Consider the following 21,892-nt stretch of genomic DNA (forward strand, 5'->3'; position numbering starts at 1 on the left):
TGTGATAACTTCATTTCTTAAGAAACCATATTATTGGTAAGTACCTGGAGTTTCTCCAATAACACAAGGATTATATAGCCAACTTTTTGTTTTGTTTGTTTTTTGAGTGCTGGGAATGAAACACATGCCAGTGCTGGGAATCAAACCCATGCCTGGCAAGTGCTCTAATGCTGAGCTATAGCCTAGCCCCAGCCAACTCTTACAGTGAGGGGACGATGTTGTATGACTCTGAGGAGGGGAGAAGTAAGGCTGAAAAGAGAAAATTGCTTTAGGTTTGCCATTGCAAAGGAGAATGTCAATTTAACTCTGTCTCAGGAATAGTGTGATGTGAAACTGAGTGGGTAGAAACAAGAGGCTGCCCTTGTACATTGGCCTTAGGCATGGAAAATGCCTAGTATAGTGATTACTATGGAGGGCTCTGGTACTAGATCATCTGGCTTCGAATCTAAGCTTCACCTTTGACCTGTGTGACTTGAGGGAAATTGTTTAACTTCTCAATGTCTCAACTTCTGGCATTTAAAAGGGGACTAAAAATAGTGCCTACATCCAAGCCTGACTCTAAGAATTATATGAGATAATGTATATAAAGTGCTTAACACTGAATAGTTCTTGAGATGCCATGACTACTGAATAAATGGTAGAAGGTGTTATTATTCTTATTGTTATTATTGACATTATGACTATTGTTGTTTGACTTTGTATGTTATGTAGGATTTATCTGGTAGTATCTGGCAAGAAAAAAAAGTGCTCAATTCATGCTTATTAAATTATTCCTCTGCCAGAGTGTCATGATGATTAGGCTGCATGGTGTGGTTGATGATTTGGGTGGTGACAGGCTGAGAAAGGTTGGATGGGAGGAGGCTTTGGTAAAATAGACTCCTTAGGACAAGAAACTTTATTTGCTAGTTAGTGGGAAGAGTTCAAGAGACCTGGTTTTCAGTCCTAGTTCTGCCATCAATAAGTTGTGTGAGCTTGGAAAACTTATCTTCTGTTCTTGTTATTTCCTCATTTTTAAAACTAAGGAGATAAGACCAGATAAGTGGTTGTTAACTGTGGGTTGGAGGTTGTGGAATATATCAGAAACTTCTCAAGTCTAGTATATCTGCATTTCCTTCCCCCACCTTCCCTGTGTGTCCAGGTTTTTGCTCCCTTTGTGAAAAAATCAAGTCTTCATGGTAATCATATAATATATAAAGTCCCACAATGCTCTAATGGCAGTCCTGTAACCCAGAAGCCAATGGGAGAATTGTCTTTTTATTCATTTGGGAAAATCTAGTTGTGCCCTTGGTGTAATTCAGGGACTCGTTTTGTGGATTTATCCAATATATGCCTCTAGAAGCCAAGTCTCCTATTTCTTAGGCTTAAGTGTGTTGGGCTGATCCAAGAAATGCTATTTGACAGTCAGAGTCAGATTTTAGTAGTCTATAAACAGAAGCAAATTATTTTTAAATTTTCTACTCAGTATTTATGTTGTACCTTATGAAATTTTAAAGGACACACTGGTAGAAGAGAGAATTTTGTTAGGATCACTCTGATAGCATTTTAAGGAACGCTTGATTGTCTTAGTCCTGGTAGGTAATGTGGAAGTATTTTCCTGTCAGACTTAATGCCTTGGGTCCAACAGAAACCAGGTGTACATTTTAATCTATGATAGTAGCTCTGTGAAAGATCTGTAATCTTCTGGTAATCAAATCTTCCTAGTACTTACCAGTGAATTAATGGGCAACCACAGGCTGATGAGAAGAAATTGGGGAGAGAGAGATTTGTTGGGCCTCAGTAAGAGAAATGGAATCTTATCATTTTATGAGATATAAAATGAATAGCATCCTGTTGACTCAGCTTGCTTAGGTAACTGAAGGAAGACAAACACTGGGAGTATAGCTTTCATAACCCTGAGTCAAGCACTTGGGATTCAGCATGGTAGGGTGGAAGTACAAATCAGTGGGCATCATGAGATCTCTCTTCTACATCCAACTGTACTAACTTGCACAATCTTGGGCAAGTTTGACTTTTGCTTCCCATTATATAAAGGGGAATTTAACTAGGATTGCCTCAAATATACCTGCTAGCTCCAATCATTTGATCCAAAGATTCTATTATATAATAATTGTTGCTTATCGACATTACAATATTACAGATGTGCTAGGTTGGATCAAGAGGATAAGGTGGGGAGAAGGGGTCTGTCTTACTGAATTAATCTACACAGTAGAAGAAAAAGGTAGTCCTGAATGTTGGGATAACACAACTTTAACCCTTAACTTTCTATGCAATTGTTGATCCCAAGAATAAAAACTCAAAAATAATGCTGGGCGTGGTGGCTTACATCTATAATCCCAGCCCTAGGGAGGCTGAGGCAGGAGGATCACCACAAATTCAAGGCCAGCCTAGGCTACATAGTGAGTTCAAGGCCAGTCTGGAATCCATAGTGAGACCTTGTCTCAAAAAAGCACTCCACTCCACTCCAAAAAAAAAAAAAGAAGAAGTTTGTGGAACCAGGAGTGGTAATTTTCCTTTAGAACGAGAATACTTTTGATTAAGTAGGTATTTGTATACATGAATGAATCCTTTAAGTGTTGATGATAAAAGGAATATTCTTCAACAGTAAAATGAGGATTACCTTGTGTTCTGTGATAGTAAAGCGCTGTTAGATTTTAAAAAGGGGGCAAGCCGGGCATGGTGGCACATACCTGTGATCCCAGAAGGATCACTGTGAGTTCCAGCCCAGCCTTGGCTACAAGGTGAGTTCAAGGCCAGCCTGAAGTGCATAGCAAGACCTGGTCTCAAAAAATAAATAAATAAATAAATAAATAAATAAATAAATAAATAAATAAATAAGATGGGATAAGTTCAGACTTGCCCTTTCAAAAGCCATTTTTGCTGTGAGGAGTGTGAACAATGGGTTGGAGGCAGAAAAGACTGGATCTGGAGATCCTAAATGATAACATCTTCAATCAAAGAAGTGGTAGTGATAAGGAAGAGATTGGATGGGAGAAGGAGATGAGGAAGTCTCCCAGGTCAGTAAAACTGGGAGGGTGATGATGCTATTTACTCATACAGGAGACAAAGGCAAAAATAGGACAGTTGTGAGAATAGAAGATGATGATTCAGTAATTATGAAGAAATAGAGCAAAGTTCTGAATTATCAAGGCTTATGTGTAGGTTCCGATCTTTCTCAGTAGCCAGATAACTTTCAAATACTTTCTGGGTTTTTTTGGTTTTTTTGTTTTTCTCAGAAAAGATTGTGTCACTATATGTGTTGCTAGGAGAGATGATTGCTATGGAGACCAATGATGTCATAATCTCCCCTCCCCCACACACCAATAAGAACACTTGTGGGTCTGATTTCTTCAGAAAGATGGGTGTGTGAAGTCACCATATCCTGTTCACAGCATGTAGAAAAGTGTGTGTGGTCAGGGGCTGCAGGTTTTTTGTTTTGATTTGTTTTTACTGATTAGAAAGATGATACCAGATGCATGTAATTGTAATTATATTGGTTCCAAACTTCATTATTTCTATTTCCACGGTTCAGAGGGGCACAGTTTCCCCAATTTTTGGTAGAAAGCACACAGAGAGCTCTAAAAAGCATTATTAATCACATTTAGCCACTTGATTATTTGAAGTAAGATAAAGTTACAATGTTTGTTATATTTTTCTTTCTCAGAGAGGAGATTTCAAGACGTTAAATCTTGGAAAAATGGCTTTCATTTGTTTGGATATCGAGTGCCTATATATTTTTCTTCTTTGCACAGCATTTGGCTATACTTTGCCTTCAAACATGGAAATAAAAGGTAAACCAACAAATTAAATGGATTTTAATAAGATAGTTTTCTTTTTTGGTACCGGGGATCAAACTCGGGTCCTTCCGCTTGCGAGGCAGGCGGCGGAACCACCGAGCTAAATCCCCGGCCCTTAATAAGATAGTTTTAAAACTAGGGTTATTAACTGTCCTTTCAACCTACCTTATTGTAGTGCATAATTATTGGAACTATTTCACAAAGCTCATGTACTAAAGATATGTCATTACTAAACAATTTCATGTATAATGTAACATTTTGTGGGATAAAAGCCAAATAAAAAAACACTTTCCTAACTGCTTGCATAGTCTTTTCTAAAAACTCAATTAAATATTTGAGACCTTCTTGGCTAGTACTCAACTGAAATCTTTCTTTGATAATTATCCTTAACTTTTATGACACTTAGATAAATTTTAAAAATACAGAAATTTAAAGTAAAATGTAGAGCCAAATACGGTGGCACATGCTTGTAATCCTAGCGCTCTGGAAGGCTGAGGCAGGAGGATCATGAATTCAAGCTCAGCCTAGACAACTGAATGACTGAATGAGAACTTGCCTCACAAAAAAACAGAAAACGAGCTGGGGGTGTAGCTTAGTGCAAAGGCTCTGGGTTCACTCCCCAGTACTGGAAACAAAATGGAAATGTAGAAATAATCAGAATTATTCCATCATATCTAATGAACTTCTCTTATTGCAGAAGGTCAATAGAACAGCTGGGCATGATGGCATATGTTTGCAATCCCAAAACTCTAGGAGGCTGAGGCAAGAGGATTGCAAATTTGGGACTAGCCAGGGGAATTTAGCAACTTAATGAGACCCTGTCTCAAAATACATAAAAGAACAGGGAATGCAGCTCAATGCAAAGGTCTTGGGTTCAATCCCCATACCAGAAAAAAGAGAAGGTAATTAGAACAGCACATATTTAACAAAGATTTCTAACCTTAAGGATTCCCAATAGATATCTTTATAGGTGGGTAGAGTAATTTGTGCCACAACTTCTTTCTGTGGATTCTTTTCCTCATCTTAGTAAGTATCATGAAGTATTAAAATAAACATCATGGTAGAAATGAGCGGAAATTATTAGTAACAAGGCAAGATGAAAGTAGTACTACTAGATTTGTTGGTAGGAAAGTTTTTAGCTTCCTTTTTTTCTTTCTTTTTGGTGATAGTGGGGACTGAACTCAGCCTTTGCAGGGAGCTACATTCCCCAGCCATTTTTAAATTTTGAGACAGGGTCTCACTGGTTTGTCCAGGCAGGGATCAAACTTGTGATCCTCCTGCTTCAGCTTCTCAGAGTACTAGGCTACAGACATGTGCCACCACATTCACCAAGTGTGAAGCATTCTTGTGTGTGTGTGTGTGTGTGTGTGTGTGCGTGTTGCTTTTTAAATCACCAGATGAGGGAGCCACTGTCTCTCAGTGTCTCCGCTTTCTATCCCCAAATAAAAAGATTAATTCCTGAAGCCACTAATTCTTGAGTTCTTCCAAAGAGTGCCCTGGTTTGCCATCCTCTGGGATTGTACTTTAGTTGACTAGAGGATTCTATTAATCAAAATGGACTAAGATCTGTCTGTCTGTTCTCCAAGTTCTCAAGACACTTAGCCATTGTAGACATATTTTATATTTTCTATCCCTTTGTTGTTTCTGCCACAATAGTATATGTACTGAGTTAATGCTAATTTGTTCTTGCTATTAGAGAGATTTAGGTAATAAAGTATTTCCATCAGAGGCCAGATCCTGATCCTCATGAACACAGAGAAGACTTTGTGTTGAATTTTTTATTTCTGTGAATTTTTCTCTGAATTCCTAAAAAGGAAAGTCACATTTTTTCTTATATGAATTCTTAAAGACAGCACAACAGTATAGGAATAATCTAGGTTCATTTAACAGTTTTATTGTGATATAATTTATATAACACAAAACTCACCTATTTCAAATGTTATTTGGTGGTTTCAAGTATATTCAGTAGCTATGAAATAACTAACTGCTACCATATTTCAGAATGTTTTCATCACCTCCCTCAAGCTTCATGCCCATTAAGCAGGTGCACTGTATCCTTTCCTCTGTCTAGCCTCTGACAACCACTAATCTACTTCGATCTCTATGGATATTTCTTATAAACAGAATCATTCAATATGTGATCTTTTGTGACTGGTTTCTTTCACCTGGCATAATGTTTCTGAATTGTTCTATGTTTTAGCATGTATCAGTACTTCATTCCTTTGTATAGGTACATAATACCCCATGGTATAGATATGCTTTGTTTATCCATTCATAAATTGTGGTACATTTGGAAGTAATCTCTATATTTAGGAATCTTTGTTATAAAATAAAGGAAAAAAATAAAAAATGTTATTGATCTTATTTCAGTTAATCCTCCTCAGGACTTTGAGATAGTGGATCCTGGATATTTAGGTTATCTCTATTTGCAATGGCAACCTCCCCTGGCTGTGGATAATTTTAAGGAATGCACAATAGAATATGAATTAAAATACCGAAACACTGACAGTGAAAGTTGGAAGGTAGGTAAAGCATGCAATTGCAATATCGAAGTGATCATCAAGTGTTTTCTTTTGATTCTCCACTTTACCATCCACTCTAAATCTCATCTTAATAGTTTAGATTAGTATATAACAAGCTGCCATGTCTGCTTTTCTGTCCTGTATAGTCTGTAAAATATATTTTCACCTCATCCAGTGTTAAGACTACCATGGGAAATGTGGGGGAAAAGTTTGGTTTCACAGAAGATGGACTTGAAGAGCATTTTATACATTTTACCATAATTTATTATTCCATTTTTTGTTGCTCTAACAAAATACCTCATACTAGGTAATGTATAAAGAAAGAAGTTTGTTTAGCTCATATTTCTAGAGGCTGAAAGGCCAAGATTCTGTGGCCCATTTGTTCAGCCTCTAGGAGAGCCTCCTGGCGGATAGCATCATAGCAGGAGTGAGTGAGAGGGAGAAATCACATGAGGAGACAGGAACCAGGGAGTGGCTTTTACAATGAGTCACTTTCATCAGAGCATTTCTAATTGGTGTCACACAAGAACTACATTAATTCCTTCTGAGGGCACTGCTCCCAATGACCTAATCGCCTCCCTCTAGGCTCCACCTCTTTAAGGTTCTACCACCTGTCAACATTGATTGCCATGCTGAGGATCAGGCTTTGAACACATGAACCCTTGGGGGACACGCTCAAACAATATTCAATTTAGAGTGCTTACATATTTAGATATGGGTTTGAGGACCAAGGGAGTTGAGGTGGCAACAGGCAGGAGGTATCATCACCCCAGTTATTGCAAGGACAAGCCAGAGGGCAGTGCAGGTGTGGGTGTGGAGCAGGACCTGGGCATTTGAGTGTAATAGATCAATGTTGGACACTAGGTCAAGATTGAGAAGAAGAAAAAGATATTGATACCATTTTGCCGAAGGCAAGGTAAAAACAACAAAGGACTTTCTCTGGTCATTAATGTACAAAGTCAGTAAGTTTTGCTGTATCTATTTGATTGGGCCAGTTTTTTCCCTCCATACAACACTGGAGAAAATTAATGAATTCTGTTTTTTAATATATGTAAAGTAAATATTTCTCCTGATCTACATTATTTTTCGATAATTTTAATTGAACAGTTAGTTATGGGCTGAGAGCACAATGTATTTTGAGGATGATCTTAAAGCACAAAGAATGGTTATTTTCAAACTTGACTTTTCAAATTGTACTGTTTGTACATTGGGAAGCTACTGATGTGACTGCCATAATTAGTAAGGTAGAGCTTGCCCAGAAGATGTTTATTGCAAAAGTTTAAGATAAAACTTTTTCTTTTTATTCAGTTTGTCCTATTTTGTTCTAAAATAAATTGTGTTTGATTTCTCAGAAAAAAATAGATATGGGTTGTATATATGCTACTGAACTGTGAGCTTTTGCTCTGCAGGACTCAAATCTTATTTAGGCTTGTGTCTGTCCCACAGAACGCAGCATGGTTCCTTGCAAATATTGCAGTAAGTTCTTGATGAAAGTTTATTGAATTATTAACTATTTACATACTTGGCAATCATTTTCATTCAAAGATTTCTGTTGTAGAAGACATCCTGTCACCTCCATAATTCATCTAGGTAGTTTCAAAGGACAATTACAAACCAAATATTTATTGAGTAACTTTGTGTACCAGACACTTTGTTAGGTATCAGAACTCTAAGAATAAATAATATACAAGTTTCATCCTCAAGGAGCTTACAATTTGTCCACCTTTCTCCAGTTACCTCCAGAATTTTACTTTCATAATTGCTGAAAGTTTCATGGTAATATGAAAGGTTACACATCATTTGCCATGTTATGCACACGTGGTATGTGAATATTATCTAATTCTAAGTTTGTTATAATATAAGTTCTTGACATAGAGCCCTTTTTCCCTTCCAGAAGTTTTGGTTTTTGTTTTGACTATAATTAAATTCAAATGATCTTATCAAATGATATACAAAGAATAACCCTCCAAGAAATATATCTGGAGCTTTGTAGGAAATAATCATCAGGAATATTGTAGATATTGGGAGCTCTCCAGGGTATTAGTGACTTCTTGGTCTTATTAATGTGATTCACTATACCATTGCTGCTTCTAAGCTTGAGTGCATTTCATCTTTTTATCAAACAGACCATTGTTACTAAGAATCTACATTACAAAGATGGGTTTGATCTTAACAAGGGTGTCGAAGCAAAGATACACACGCTTTTGTCAAGGCATTGCACAAATGGATCAGAAGTTCAGAGTTCATTTTCAGAAGCTACTTACTGGAAACCAGAACAAGGTTAAAAAACAGCTCCTTTTTCATATTTAATACCACTCTAACAATCTATATAGGGAATAATTTCCTTAACTCATATGTACCAGATTGTATGTACAATAGACGCTAGGACAGTGTGACACAAGATAGAATTCTTTTTAATAGTGAATGGCTGGCCTTTTTGAATTTTTTAGATCAGCAAACAAACATGTTTGCTAAAACCTACATATTACTATAATTATATAGTTCCTAGTTTGGGCATCATATTAACAAGCTTGTATGAGTATTTACCCAACTCCTCAGAGAATCCTAGAATAATCATTTTAATACTTTGCCACAGACTAGTGTCAGTAAATGAACCCTTAAAAATTTTTAGATTTGCATGTCTCACTTACAGTGAAGTGATTTTCAATGACTTCCTTCTGAAATATTCATTACGTCGATTGTTAAATGAAGTGGCAAGGCCAAAGGAAATAATATAAAATTGAATAGTGATTTCACAGATGATTCATCATCCCGCCCTTCATGGATTCACTATTCATTCATTTCTTAGGAAGTCTGGAAACTAAAATTCAGGATATGGATTGTGTATATTACAACTGGCAATATTTACTCTGTTCTTGGAAACCTGGCATAGGTGTACAATTTGATACCAATTACAACTTGTTCTACTGGTAAGTATTTTTATATTTAGAATTCCATATGAGGAAAATATCTACGCAAATCAACCCACAGTGTGAATAACTGTATTCCCACTAAATTAAATTCACTATATTTGTCAGAAGTATATTTATGATGACAATTATAATTATTTGGTATTTCCAATGAGAGTAAATGGTTTTAGGCTGCAGATATTGCAAGGCATTCTATGAGTGATTTAAGAAATGCAACCCCTGTTTCTGTATTGGATTACATTTTGTATCTTTTAGATGTATGGAGTTATAAGAAGTGTAGGCATATTTTTGTTCTTGCCTTTTAACAGTTATCTTTTGTTCCAACCGTGGTGGCACATGCCTATAATCCCAGAACTTGAGAGGCTGAGGCAGCAGGATTTCTGTGAGTTGGAGGCCAGCCTGAGTTACATAGTGAGTTCAAGGCCAGCCTGGACTACATAGTAAGACTCTATCTCAAAATCCCCCATCAAAAAAAAAAAAGTTATCTACTAAGCTAGATTTTTTTTTCTGACTTCCTGCATTTGTTAATCCTCACAGAGGCTTTTAAGCTTAGAGTCATCTTGACTTCTAATTCCTTCATTCCTTAATTGTTTCACTGTGACACAATCACCATGTCCTGACATTCCTTTGTAAAATGCCACATCTGTGTTTTATTTCCCATCTCTATTATAAGAATCCTGTAGGCTCCCCTTATTGTACACCTAGATGATTGCCATAGCCTAGCAAATGGTCCTTGCTCAGCTTCCAGTCTCTCTCCTTCCTATTCATTCTACACATTGAAGTCAACTTCATCTTTCTAAATTGCCATTTTCATATGCTATCTCCTCATTCAAAAATCTCCAGTGGCTACATATCCCTCCCACTCCACTACCAGGATAAAATCTAGGTTGCTACTCAAGTCTATGCTTCCTCTATTGCTGCCTTTCCACTATTACCATCTACTGTCCCAATGTGAGTGCTCCATGCCATTTAGATCCATCTCTGCATTTTTCCTCACTCATGTCATAATCTTTTATGTCTTTGTGTACATCGCCATCTAGAATGTTCTTCATCTCTCTTTCACCAATTCTTAACCATCGTTCAAGGCCTGTCTGCTATCCTATTTCATTGATCCTTTCTTGATCATGTCAGCTTCTATTCAGTTTCTCTCTGAACTATTAATTTTTATAACTCTTATTTACCACCTGGATGGTATTTAAATGTATGTGTGTGTGCTCTGTCTCCTCAAACTTTTAAGGGATTGGCAGGCATGAACTGTTTCTTATACTTCTATTGACTACCTCCAGAATGCTACGTCCACGTTAGATTTTTCACTAAATGTGAACTAAATAAATGAAACAAATGAAGGTAGCATTGGTAAATTGATAGGTAAATATCAGAACTTAGACATTTACTAAATAAAAGAAATATCAAGAGAAAACAAAGTGTTACTTATTCATTAGCTTTCAAGCCCAAATTATCATGTTATCTTTCTTCAGAAAATCATAATATGTAAATGACTAAGTATAAATTATTAATACTCCTAAGAATTGGGCTCTAATTCCTGCCCTAACATTATTTAATTTAGTGATCTTGGACAAGTAACTTCCATTTTTGGGCTCTCAATTTCCTTATCTGGAATTGGATAAGTAACTTCCAAAGGTCTCAATTGTTTGTTCATTAATTCAACAAACATTAAACAAATATTAAATGCCCAATACTTTTTTAGATAAAAAGACAAAAGTGTGAATAAGACAAAGCACCCTCTTATAAATTGTAGTTCATGTTTGACACGACTATCCTCACTCAGTTAACTAGAGAGGAATAAATATAAACATTTTAGAGACTGGGGAAAAAAGGGTATGCTGAGGCTTTTCCACTGGTAGGAAACAAATCTGTGTAAAGTCAAGCCTAGAACTCAAGTCTTCCAAACTCTAATGAAGTGAACTAACCAGGGGACTACAATTTTGCAAATTTGGCCACAAGTAAATACTTGGCCTAAAGTTAATTTAATAAAGTCTAGATATTTTTACCCGCACCTTATCAGCTGCTACATTGGCCTCATTTTTTTTTTTTTTTTTTTTTTTTTTTTGGTACCAGGGATCAAACTCGAGACCTTGTGCTTGCCAGGCAAGCAACAGAACCACTGAGCTAAATCCCCTGCCCAACATTGGTCTCATTTTAAAAGGGATTTTGTCTAGTTTTAAAGCAAATGTCTCATTTTGCATCGTAAGCCATCCTTTAGGAAAATAAACAAAGCATCTCTTTGCTTTGGAAATCAGTAAGGAGCCCCTCACTCCTAATTCCCACTAGCCATATTACTGGAATGAAGTTAACTTTAAATGATGGGGTAACATTTCTTGTTTAGGAGAATGGAAAATAAGACATTTACTTGCCAAACAACTTCTCCTGTTCTTTTTGCCCCCCACCACAATTGCCTTTTCTGCAATTTATATCTTGATGTATTTTGTATTCTCAGAGGATTTTCATTCCATTTATTAAACATAACAACATTTTTAAGTCTGCTTTTTAAAAATAGTTTTCCCAGCAAAACATTAAAAATACAGTATCACCCATGTTCATTTATATAAACCCTGGGTTTTCTTAGTAGGAAATTTATTGTCTGATTCACAAACCCTTCGATGAGTCAATATAACCTAAGTACATAAATAAGAATCCTTATTTTATCTTTGAGATTTTGTGAAGCCTACCATCACATTGTAAGCTCTGTGAAATCATAGACCAAGTTGTCTTTCCATAGTGTTGTATCCTTAGTACTTATAGCACATAGCATATAGTAGATGCTCAACAAATGTTGCATGTTATTAAATGATTTTTTATTTGAAAGGTATCCTAACATAATTAAAATGGAGCATCAGTATACTAGAAGTTACTGTTAAACACAATTCTTACAGTGTTTCTTTTCACAGGTATGAGGGTTTGGATAATGTATTACAGTGTGTTGATTACATCAAGGAAAATGGAAAAAATATTGGATGCAAGTTTCCAAACTTGGAGTCATCAGACTATAAAGATTTTTTTATCTGTGTTAATGGATCATCAGAATCCAAGCCTGTCAGATCCAGCTATTTCATTTTTCAGCTTCAAAATATAGGTGATATAAACAAACAACTTCAACTTCATATTCATAGTGGTGAGGCTTAAGGAAGTGCAAAGCTAGAAAAATAAAGGATATAAGGAAGTATGGAAAATAAGAAACTGCATGAAGTATAAAAATATTTTCATTTAGAAATCACAGTTTATTTCCCAAGCCTCAGAGGTTTCTTCTGCTGTATGGTACTTTTGTGTAGGGTTAGGGATAGAATAATTATGGACTCTCTTACTCTCAGGTCTCAATAGATTTATTGTTGGATATTTTCAGGTCTATGCTCTCAGTTTTAGCAGTTACAACTGAGACAGTTTCTAAAGTCATCCAGTTCTAAGTTGGAATCCTGGATCTACCACTGTCCAGTTGTGTGACTTTGAGCAAGTTGCTTACCATCTTTCTAAAGCTACAAAATAGGAAAATGATTGCAATAATTTGGATCTTCTAACTTTCTTCTTGAGCTTCAATATGTCATTGTTTGACATCATAAAACAAGTTTCCAAAATAATCAACTTTCTCAGTAAACTCACCTTGGTTGGTAAGCAGCTTTGATTTTAATACACATCATGGGGAATAATCTTGAGCCATTTAGTTTATCTCTGTGGGTTTTAGTTGCTAGGTATTCTCAGCTTTAGAAAAGGGCTACTAAGAATTTCAACAACTTCCATGTTAAAATTATTTCTTTCTGCTTCTTAGTTAAACCTTTGCCTCCAGACTATCTTAGTCTTACTGTGAAGAATTCATTTGACATTGACCTGAAATGGAGCATACCTAAAGGACCTATTCCATCAAGGTGTTTTATTTATGAAATTTTGTTCACAGAAGATAATTCCTGGATGGTATGAATATTGCATTTGTTTGGTAAAAACATAATCATAGCCTTTTAAATAGGAAACTTGAGAATCAAGATCAGTTGCTATCTACATGAGGAACATGACATTACATGTATCTTAGTAGCTTAACTTCCAGAAAGCCAGATCTAGTGGACAAAAGTAAGGTGTCTCTAGTCTGAAAGTACAATCATACCAATTTTAAAGCTACATAGGACACTGGAGATAATCTAGTCACTTGTTTTCCCATTTTGTGTCAAAAAATTAAACTTGCCAAGGGACAAAACTGGATTGTGAAGAGGCTTCAGATGCTGGGTGTGATGGCATACACCTGAAGCCCCAGCACTCTGGGAGGCTGAGGAAGGAAGATCACAAGTTTGAACCCAACTTGGACAATTTAGTGACAGTGAGATTCTGTCTCAAAATAAAAATAAAAAATAAATATAAAGGGATGAGAAGGAGACAGTTCAGTACGGGGGCTCTAGGTTCAATTCCTAGTTGGGGGGGCGGGTGGAGAGAGAGAGACCGCCCTTCGGGTAAAAACAAAACAAGAAAGCACATGAGATCAGAATTAGAAATGGCAGTTACAAGAGCATTACTCTTAACCAGGAAAGATGGTTTATAACAGGGTAAGAAGCCAATGGTTGTAAGACTAATTACCCCAACATCAACAACGTGGTGATGCCTTTAACCCCACATTTTATGTTAAGTTTGTTTATTAATTTCCAAGTTAGAGAGTGGAAGAAACAAATAGTTGAGCCACTGGTTCTAATTCATTCATTTCGTAGCAAATGAGAGAACTGATTTTTGAATTGACTTACAGGTTGCAGGGAGATGAATTAACTTCATAATCAAATTGCACATCTAGAACTAGAATCGAGATCTGACATTGCATTATGGTGGTTCCCAGCATAAGTTATAACAAACACAAAGCTGTTCTTTTGGATGAAAAAAAACTCTTCAACTCTTTGAAACAAAAATTAATTGCTTCAGTGAATTTTTGTTGTTCTGTGAGATCACCCAGATTTGTGATATTCTTATACCTGAAGTGGTAATTTCATGCCAATCCATGAGCACTGTTACACAAGTCTTACAGAGATTACCCAAAATAAAAGCTGTGGGGAAAAGAGCTTTATGTACATGAATTTTACAGTTTCCATCGAAACAGCATTCACACAATGGTTCTGTCTTTTAATATCTCAGTGTATGTAGCATCTTCCAGTTTGTGAAATCCAGAAAATTTGACTAGTTCAAATATTAGGGATTATAATCATGAAGGTTACCTAGGAATTTTGCCTGGTCATACACACTGTTCTTTATTACAAGTAACCCATTATCACTATAGAAAAAAGTTTTTTAAATATAAAAAAGAAGAAAAATGACCAAAACCCCTTCAAAATCAAACAGAAAAATTCAAACATTCACTATATAGAGAGATAATCCCTGCTAGAATTATACCTTTCTAGTCTTCTGGTACACATATTTTATGTGGAAATAAACCACTCTGAAAATGACAAATGCAATTTCTCTAGTTGCAATTAGATCAAATAATGGCATCTTATTTTTTCCTTGGCTTTCAGACCAATACAGTTGAAAATGAAATGCACATCACAAGAATGTTAAATGAAAGCCAAGAATTCTGCTTTTCAGTAAGAAGCAAAGTGAACATTTATTGCTCAGATGATGGGATTTGGAGTGAGTGGAGTGATGAACAATGCTGGGAAGGTACAAGCTAAAAGGACAGTCACTAAGTGACCAGAACTATTTGCTAGCAAAATTAATTCTCTTTCTGTTTATTTTTGTAATCATGGAGATCAAAGGCTTTTGCATATCATCTATACATGGAGAAGAAAAGTTTGCAAACACCTCAAACACAGATTTATTGAAACTCTAATATTCATTTAGAAATAAGAAACTTGTTATGCTTCTATTAGGAAAATTCTTATTTTCCTATCAATAAAAAGAACGTGCTAGTTCTTTAGCTGGGGGTAAGGTGGAGCAGGAGTATACTTTAATCAATATTTTCTTAATTTTTTAGTTTTTGAGAAAACAAAAGGATAAGATTGTCATACACTTGTCTCCAAATGTCTAGTATTATGTCGAATGAATATTATTCTAATTAAGAACAATAGTCGTGATGGGCTGTGGATGTCCCTCAGTAGTAGAACGCTTGCTTTCTATGCATGAGCCCCTGGGTTTGATTCCTGGCATCGCAACATCATAAAAAATGTTATGATTAGGAAAATACATATCCCATTCACTTCCAACACCAATTTAAAGTGACTTATGATAAAAGACATCCAAATTACACAGCAGTATAAACTAAAAGGCCTGGATAGTGAAGCAAAATAAGATTGTGCTTCAGAATATATTATCTTATTGACAAAAATTACTAAAAATGATTCAAAATTGAAGAAAATCAACTCAGCATTGTTTTTTCAGGTATATTGATATGGATGCAGTTATTAATATATATTCAGATGTAGATGACATAGTTTTCTGTGAATCATTCATCTTCTTTCACGTGGTTCTACTATAATGGAGTCTTTATTATCTCCCTATGAATATACTGGTATCATTGTTCCTTTTCATTCATCAAATATTATTAAGCACCTGTTGTGCATCAGATTCTTTTTAAGCATTGGACATAAAGAGAAAAGAAATCTTTATCCACATGGAGCTTATGTTTTATTCACAAGTTGAGTAGAAATAGGCAATCAACCAAAAGCCAAATATATATTCACTAAGGGTTATGGAGAAAAAATAACCAGGGCAGGAAATAACTTAATCAAGTGATATATAGAATCAGAGTACTGCTGCTTGTACATTTTTCGTTTTTGTCATCACTACTAGAAATGTGGAGACTCTTATGCAGTTATGCTCTGAATTATATCTTGTGCATTGCATAAAGTCAATATGGTGAGTTTTTAATATCCTTAAAATAGATGTTTTTTTATGTGTTTTATGGACAATCTTATCAGTGGGATTGATGACTGAATTTTCTTTCATCCTGATGGAGAAATCTCTTGGTAGAATCTTAATGGCTTTGAAAAATTAAGAAAAAAGAATTTCTTCAGTTGTATATGGTCTTAGTTTTTTAGAACATTTCTTGTTGGATGCTTCAAATTGCAAAAAAAATAAAGTTGTTTTGTGGTAATGGAGATTGAACAAAGGGCTAAGTTGCTAAATTGCTCAGGCTGGACTTGAACTAGTGATCCTCCTATCTCAGCCTCCCAGGCATGTCCCAAAGCACCTGGTTAAGAAAATACTATTTTTGGAAATAAAAGTATCTCCTTTTCAAGAAAAGCAAGTAGAACCTCAACAAAGGAGCTTCCTGCCATCCCACTGCTAATTTTGCATGTCAGGAGATCTATATTATCAGTCATTTCTCTGGATTATATCATTGAAAATCCGAAACTAAGCATATGAATTTGGTAATTTTCTAGTAGAAAATAAGATTGTAACAGAATAACACAAAGAGAAAGGTGGCATCAGGTCTGGGCCTAATTTTAACATGCTTTATGTTATTCCCAAACAAGTAGAAGATATTAATTTGAGAAGGACAAATTTCATCTGCTTTTAAAGTTTGCCTAGTGATTGCTCATTCCTTGTTATGCAGAACTTTTAAAACTTTATCCCTAAAATAATAAAACAAAAAAGAAAATCTTGTCCCTTTCTTTAGTCTCTAAAGTGTAAGACAATTATAAAAATGTGACCTTGATCCTTGCATAGTGTCTCCTTCCTGCAATCTTAGCTATTCCAGAGCCTGAGGTGAAGGGGTCACTTGATTGGGTACCAGCCTGGGTACTGCAACCAGCACTCTTCTGAAAACTAAGAATGATCTTGAAAGACTTAACTCCAAAAGAGAGGCAGGAGGAAAGAAGGCAGCAGCTCTTGTACGGCAGACAGGTGTGGACTGCAGAGCAGCAACCAGCATGCACGGCTACCCAAAAAGGATATTATCAAGTTTCTGCAGGACCGCTGTTCAGATTCGCTTCTTGCAGAGCATAAGTTATTAGGAAAAGTTATAAACATAGCCAAGATAGCTAAAATAAGGACCATTACAGCTGAGCCTGGTGGCCCATGCCTATAATTTTAGCATTCGGGGTGGGGGGTGGGGGTCAAGGGCGAAGGATCACACGTTTGATTCCAGCCTGGGCAACTTAGAGATTTTGTAAGACCTTACCTCAAAATTTAAAAAGGAGGGCCGGGGATTTAGCTCAGTGGCTCCGCACCTTCCTTGCAAGTGCAAGGTCCTGAGTTCAGTCCCTGGTACCGGGCAGGGGGCTTAATTAAAAAGGACTGGAGATCTAGCTCAGAGCTCAAGCCCTGGTTCAATTCCCAGTGCGTGTGCGGAAGCATGGATGGAGGGATTAGAGGAGTAACAGTCTTTTTGAAAGTTAGCATTTCAAGGATCTGAAAGAATAGTGTCTGAACAAGTGAAAAATAAATTTAATGAAGATAAACCCAGACAAACCAAGACTGAAGAGATTCTGTATAAGCATCCCCCAAAATATACACACTATCTTCTACAAAAGAGATAAAGTCAACTTTCCCCCCAAAGAAGATGTTGTTCACTGCTGGTATACAAAACTACTACAAGACGGGGACTGTTTTTGATAATATCCAAACGAGAGTTCAAAGATGAAAAATATCACAGCTTCAAGTTTTAAGTGGGAGGAGACAAAGTTATAGCAGAGTAAGATGAAGCACTCTTGACTATGAATGAAGGAGCAAAGGCTCAGCTGGTGAGTGAACCAGAATGGGCTTATAGCAAGAGAGGACAGCCCGATGCTAAAACTCCATCAAATGCAAAAACTCATCCTTGAAGTGGAATTGTGGATATTGATGGAAATAGCAGTGCTTCAGATATCTTTTTTTTTTTTGGTACCAGGGATCGAACTCCGGACCTTGTGCTTTTGAGGCAAGTGGCAGAACCACTGAGCTAAATCCCCAGCCCTAGTGCTTCAGATCTAAAGACATCACCAAAAGTGATGAAACTTGGCCTTCAAACTTATGGTACTAGTCAGAGTTTATTATTTTTGTAAGGGAAGAGTCGATTGGAAGATTCAAGGAGTTAAAGCTTGCTTACTTGACCCTGACTTTTGAGAAATGTAATAAATCCCTTAAGTCTAAAATATTTTATTATAGCTGTGTAAAATATGGTTAAGGAGAACTGTTTCTCCTTTTACCTCATGTTGTAAACTGAAAGGCTAATAAAATTTTATCCACTCTGAAAAAGAAGACTAACTCCATTACTGACACACATTTTAATTGAAGGGCAGCTCTTGCTCACTATAGTGTCAGATGATGCAAAGTACACATTTAACTTACTATTGAAAGTTGTGGTGGTGCACTTCATGCATGTATTTCCATCACTCGGGGAAGATGAGGCAGCAGGATTGCAAGTTCAAGCCCAGCATGGGCAACTTAGTGACTTAGTGAGACCCTCTCTCAAAATAAAAAAGAACTGGGGATATAGCTCAGCGTGAAGGCCCTGGTTCCATCCCCAGTACTGATAGAAAAATAGAAAGAAGGAATAAAGAAAAAAGGATACAGGACATGTTTGTTTAACCATTTGCCTAACATTTAATTATTTTTAAATGAAAAATCAACAAGGTCAAATTTTAAACAGATCCATACCAGGAAATAATAAATATGCTTTGAGGAATTATTTTGTAAGTAATTATTTTGAAATTAAGAGGTGTCACAGTTCAATAAAGTAGTTGTTCTGTATTAAAAAGTATGCAAATGAAAGAAATGCTATACTCAAACACAGGTATGGTAGTTATGCACTGGCAAATATGGTACGATTTACCAGGTCTAACTCAGCTCTTCACCATTTTCTAGGAGTTTATTTGTAAAACAATTATTTCAAAAATAGTTACAAACCTCTAACACTTCCCCTTTTTTTGTGATTTTTGATCCTAGGTGATGGATGGAAGGAAAATTTGACGTTTTTCATGATACCATTTGGTATTGTCTCATTATTTGTTTTGCTACTAACGTGTCTGCTTTTGCATAAGCAAAAAACTTTACGGAAATCAGTAAGTTATATAATATTATGAAGTTTAGTTTGAGACAGTAGATAATAAGAAAAGTTGTGCATTTAGAACCAATGGGCCTACATGTATAATTTTATCTGCTCCCTTAGAATATATAATTGATGCTGTATGGATTATGATAATGTCTTCAGAAAATACAGTAATTAGAAAACTTGACTCTACAAGGCTACATTTTGGTGTGTGGGGGTTGATTTTTGTCAAAATAGAAAAAAGCTTTAGATCATGGAACATTATTTACCTCTAGGCTAGAGAACAGTACAATGAAAAAGGACTAAAAGAAAAGCAAGATTGGGAGACAAGGACTGTAAATAGTCGTGGAAGAAAATCTATCATCAGTGTGTGCCTAAGCACTCGATTCCATCAAAATAATAAAATGTGGCGCCTGCCCTCAGAGCTCATGTGCTAGTTAGGGAAGACAAAAGTATAGCCTGTGATATGACTTTAAAAGATTGCTATTTAAGTCGTGCACATAATATTACAAAATTTCTGAAGATGGGGAGAGCACTAAGTGTTGGAAAGCTTTAAGGAGAAGCTGTGACTTGAAGGAAAAATTTTTAATACTATGACTTTTCCTGATAGAAACATTAACATGTATGAAATGTTTCACTTTGCTGAATGTTATTTTGCCTATTTCTCAGAGTTATTAATCTTCAGTGAAATTATGTTGTTAATGACGGTTTATTAATAACAGTGCCTTTCTAAATTTCAGATTTTCCATATGAAGAAAGAAGTTTTTTCTCATCAAGAGACACTCTGTTGACTTACCAATTTCCAGCTACATGGACAAATGTTAAATATGAGTCTTAGTAAACTGAAGTTCTTTTAATGTTGAATACATCTCATTGTAAAACATAGTTGTATTTAAATAGGCTTTAGTGTACTCAAACCTTGAGCTAGCAGTAAATTTGCTGGAGTCTTCATAAATTTGTGGTGAGATGCTGCACACAGAGTCAAGGAGTGGCCCAGAGTTTGTTTGATGATGCCTTAATAAAACAATATGATTTTATAATCTTCACTAAGCCATGGATATATTGCCAAATCTTGAAAAGTGAGGTTTAGTATTTTTCTTTTGTTGCTGTTGTTGTTTTAAATTGAACTCTGAATGAAAGTATTCGCCATAAGATGGTTTGGCATTAAAGGTAACCCAAGGAGTGAATAATTAGGAAATAATAAGTTTTAAATATGTTCATAGGCCCAAATGTGTGTGTCACATTTGATGAAAGAAAAATAAGGGAGGAGGGGAATGCAGTGATGAGGGTTCTTATCTGGACAATTCAGAAGTCATAAACTACACAATATGAGATTAGGGATTTCCTATTCCAGTTGGCAGGCAGTCTTTCCTAATTTCTGATTGTGTGTGTGTGTGTGTGTGTGCGTGTGTGTGTGTGTGGTACTGGGGATTGGACCCAGGAACTCCCTCATGCTAAATAGCATGATTTACATTCCCATCTATTTTAAGTTTTATTTTTTTACAGGGTCTCAATTAGTTGCCCAGGCTGGGCTTGAACTTGTGATCCTCCTGCTTCAGCCTCCTGAGTAGTTGAGTTACAGGCATGCACCATCATACTTGGCTTGTTTTGTTTTGTTTTGCTTTGCTTTGATTAAGGGATCAAAAGGCACAAATCTTTGAAATTAATGTACATCCAACTTTCAAAGGATGTGGTCACTTAGGTATAGACAACCTCTTGGCTTGCCTCAACTGCATTGAATGAAGAGGAATTGTCTTGAGCTGCATATAAAATATATAAGATAGTTAATATATGTAAGTAACAAAGCTTCCTTTATTTATTTTTGCAGTACTGGGGATTGAACTCAGTACCTTTACATGGAGGTATATCCCCAGTCACCCTGCCTCCTTTTTTGAGACAAGTTCTCCTTAAGTCGCTGAGTTCCCCAGGCTGGGCTAGAACTTGCAGTCCTCCTGCCTTAGTCTCTCAAAGGCTGGGATTAGAGAAATGTGCCACTTTGCTCGACTTCCTTTATTTCTTACATTTAACTTACTAAATAATTTTACAAAATGATACAATAAGCCCAAGTTTAATAATTAAATAAGAAAACTTACATGTCTACTTAATAACAATAAATGCCTGTCTTCACAGGCATACACCTCGTAGGTAGGTTGAAATATTATTTTCTATAATAACTGCATTTTACACTCATTGTTGCACAAGTGCATGTAAGTCACATATGTCCTGGTTTGGGTTGGACTATGTGTGAGTTAGCACTGCCCTGTGCCACCCCCTACACGGTGTGTAATTGTTGCCTTTGCAGTCCATGCCTGAGCTCTACACAATCAGGTTATGAAAAATATCACTAAAAATCACATAATAATATTAAAAGTTTCTGATCTTGTGGGGCTTCACTACTACCTGCCCAGTGCCACATTCTGCCTATAGGCCTCAGGTTAGATGTGCTGATGTAAACTTAGGGAAAACTGGGCATAGATTGCAATCAAAAGCCTGGTTTTTGTTTGGACTAATGTTATTCAGAATAGAGTAGGCATCACCTGGTAGCTTATTAGAAATTCTCCAACCAATCTGCATTTTTAACAACATTCTCCAGTGACTCACTTGCACATTTAATTAGTAAAGTACTGATATACAACAGTACTTTGCAATGAAAACTGCCAAAATAATTTAGTGAAGAGGTAAGCTTAGGGTCAAGGT

General features: G+C 36.1%; 1 protein-coding gene across 2 annotated transcripts in view; it reads left to right on the forward strand.

Moving 5' to 3' along the window:
* Nucleotides 1–21,084, forward strand: part of Il13ra2 (interleukin 13 receptor subunit alpha 2) — a 58,319-nt gene extending 37,235 nt beyond the window's left edge. For both annotated transcript variants that reach the window (XM_087199903.1, XM_087199902.1), the window contains exons 2-10: nucleotides 3,662–3,788; nucleotides 6,165–6,316; nucleotides 8,443–8,596; nucleotides 9,126–9,246; nucleotides 12,156–12,340; nucleotides 13,028–13,170; nucleotides 14,742–14,886; nucleotides 19,093–19,208; nucleotides 19,936–21,084. In XM_087199903.1, the coding sequence (XP_087056029.1) occupies nucleotides 3,695–3,788; nucleotides 6,165–6,316; nucleotides 8,443–8,596; nucleotides 9,126–9,246; nucleotides 12,156–12,340; nucleotides 13,028–13,170; nucleotides 14,742–14,886; nucleotides 19,093–19,208; nucleotides 19,936–19,986 (1,161 nt within the window). In that variant the 5' untranslated portion in view covers nucleotides 3,662–3,694 and the 3' untranslated portion in view covers nucleotides 19,987–21,084. The remainder of the gene's footprint in view (nucleotides 1–3,661; nucleotides 3,789–6,164; nucleotides 6,317–8,442; nucleotides 8,597–9,125; nucleotides 9,247–12,155; nucleotides 12,341–13,027; nucleotides 13,171–14,741; nucleotides 14,887–19,092; nucleotides 19,209–19,935) is intronic.
* Nucleotides 21,085–21,892: the final 808 nt, after the last annotated feature.

Source organism: Heterocephalus glaber, unplaced genomic scaffold, assembly GCF_053883595.1.
Source record: "Heterocephalus glaber isolate CG9 unplaced genomic scaffold, H.glaber_assembly_v1.0 deba00001732, whole genome shotgun sequence".
Taxonomy (NCBI): Eukaryota; Metazoa; Chordata; class Mammalia; order Rodentia; family Bathyergidae; genus Heterocephalus; species Heterocephalus glaber.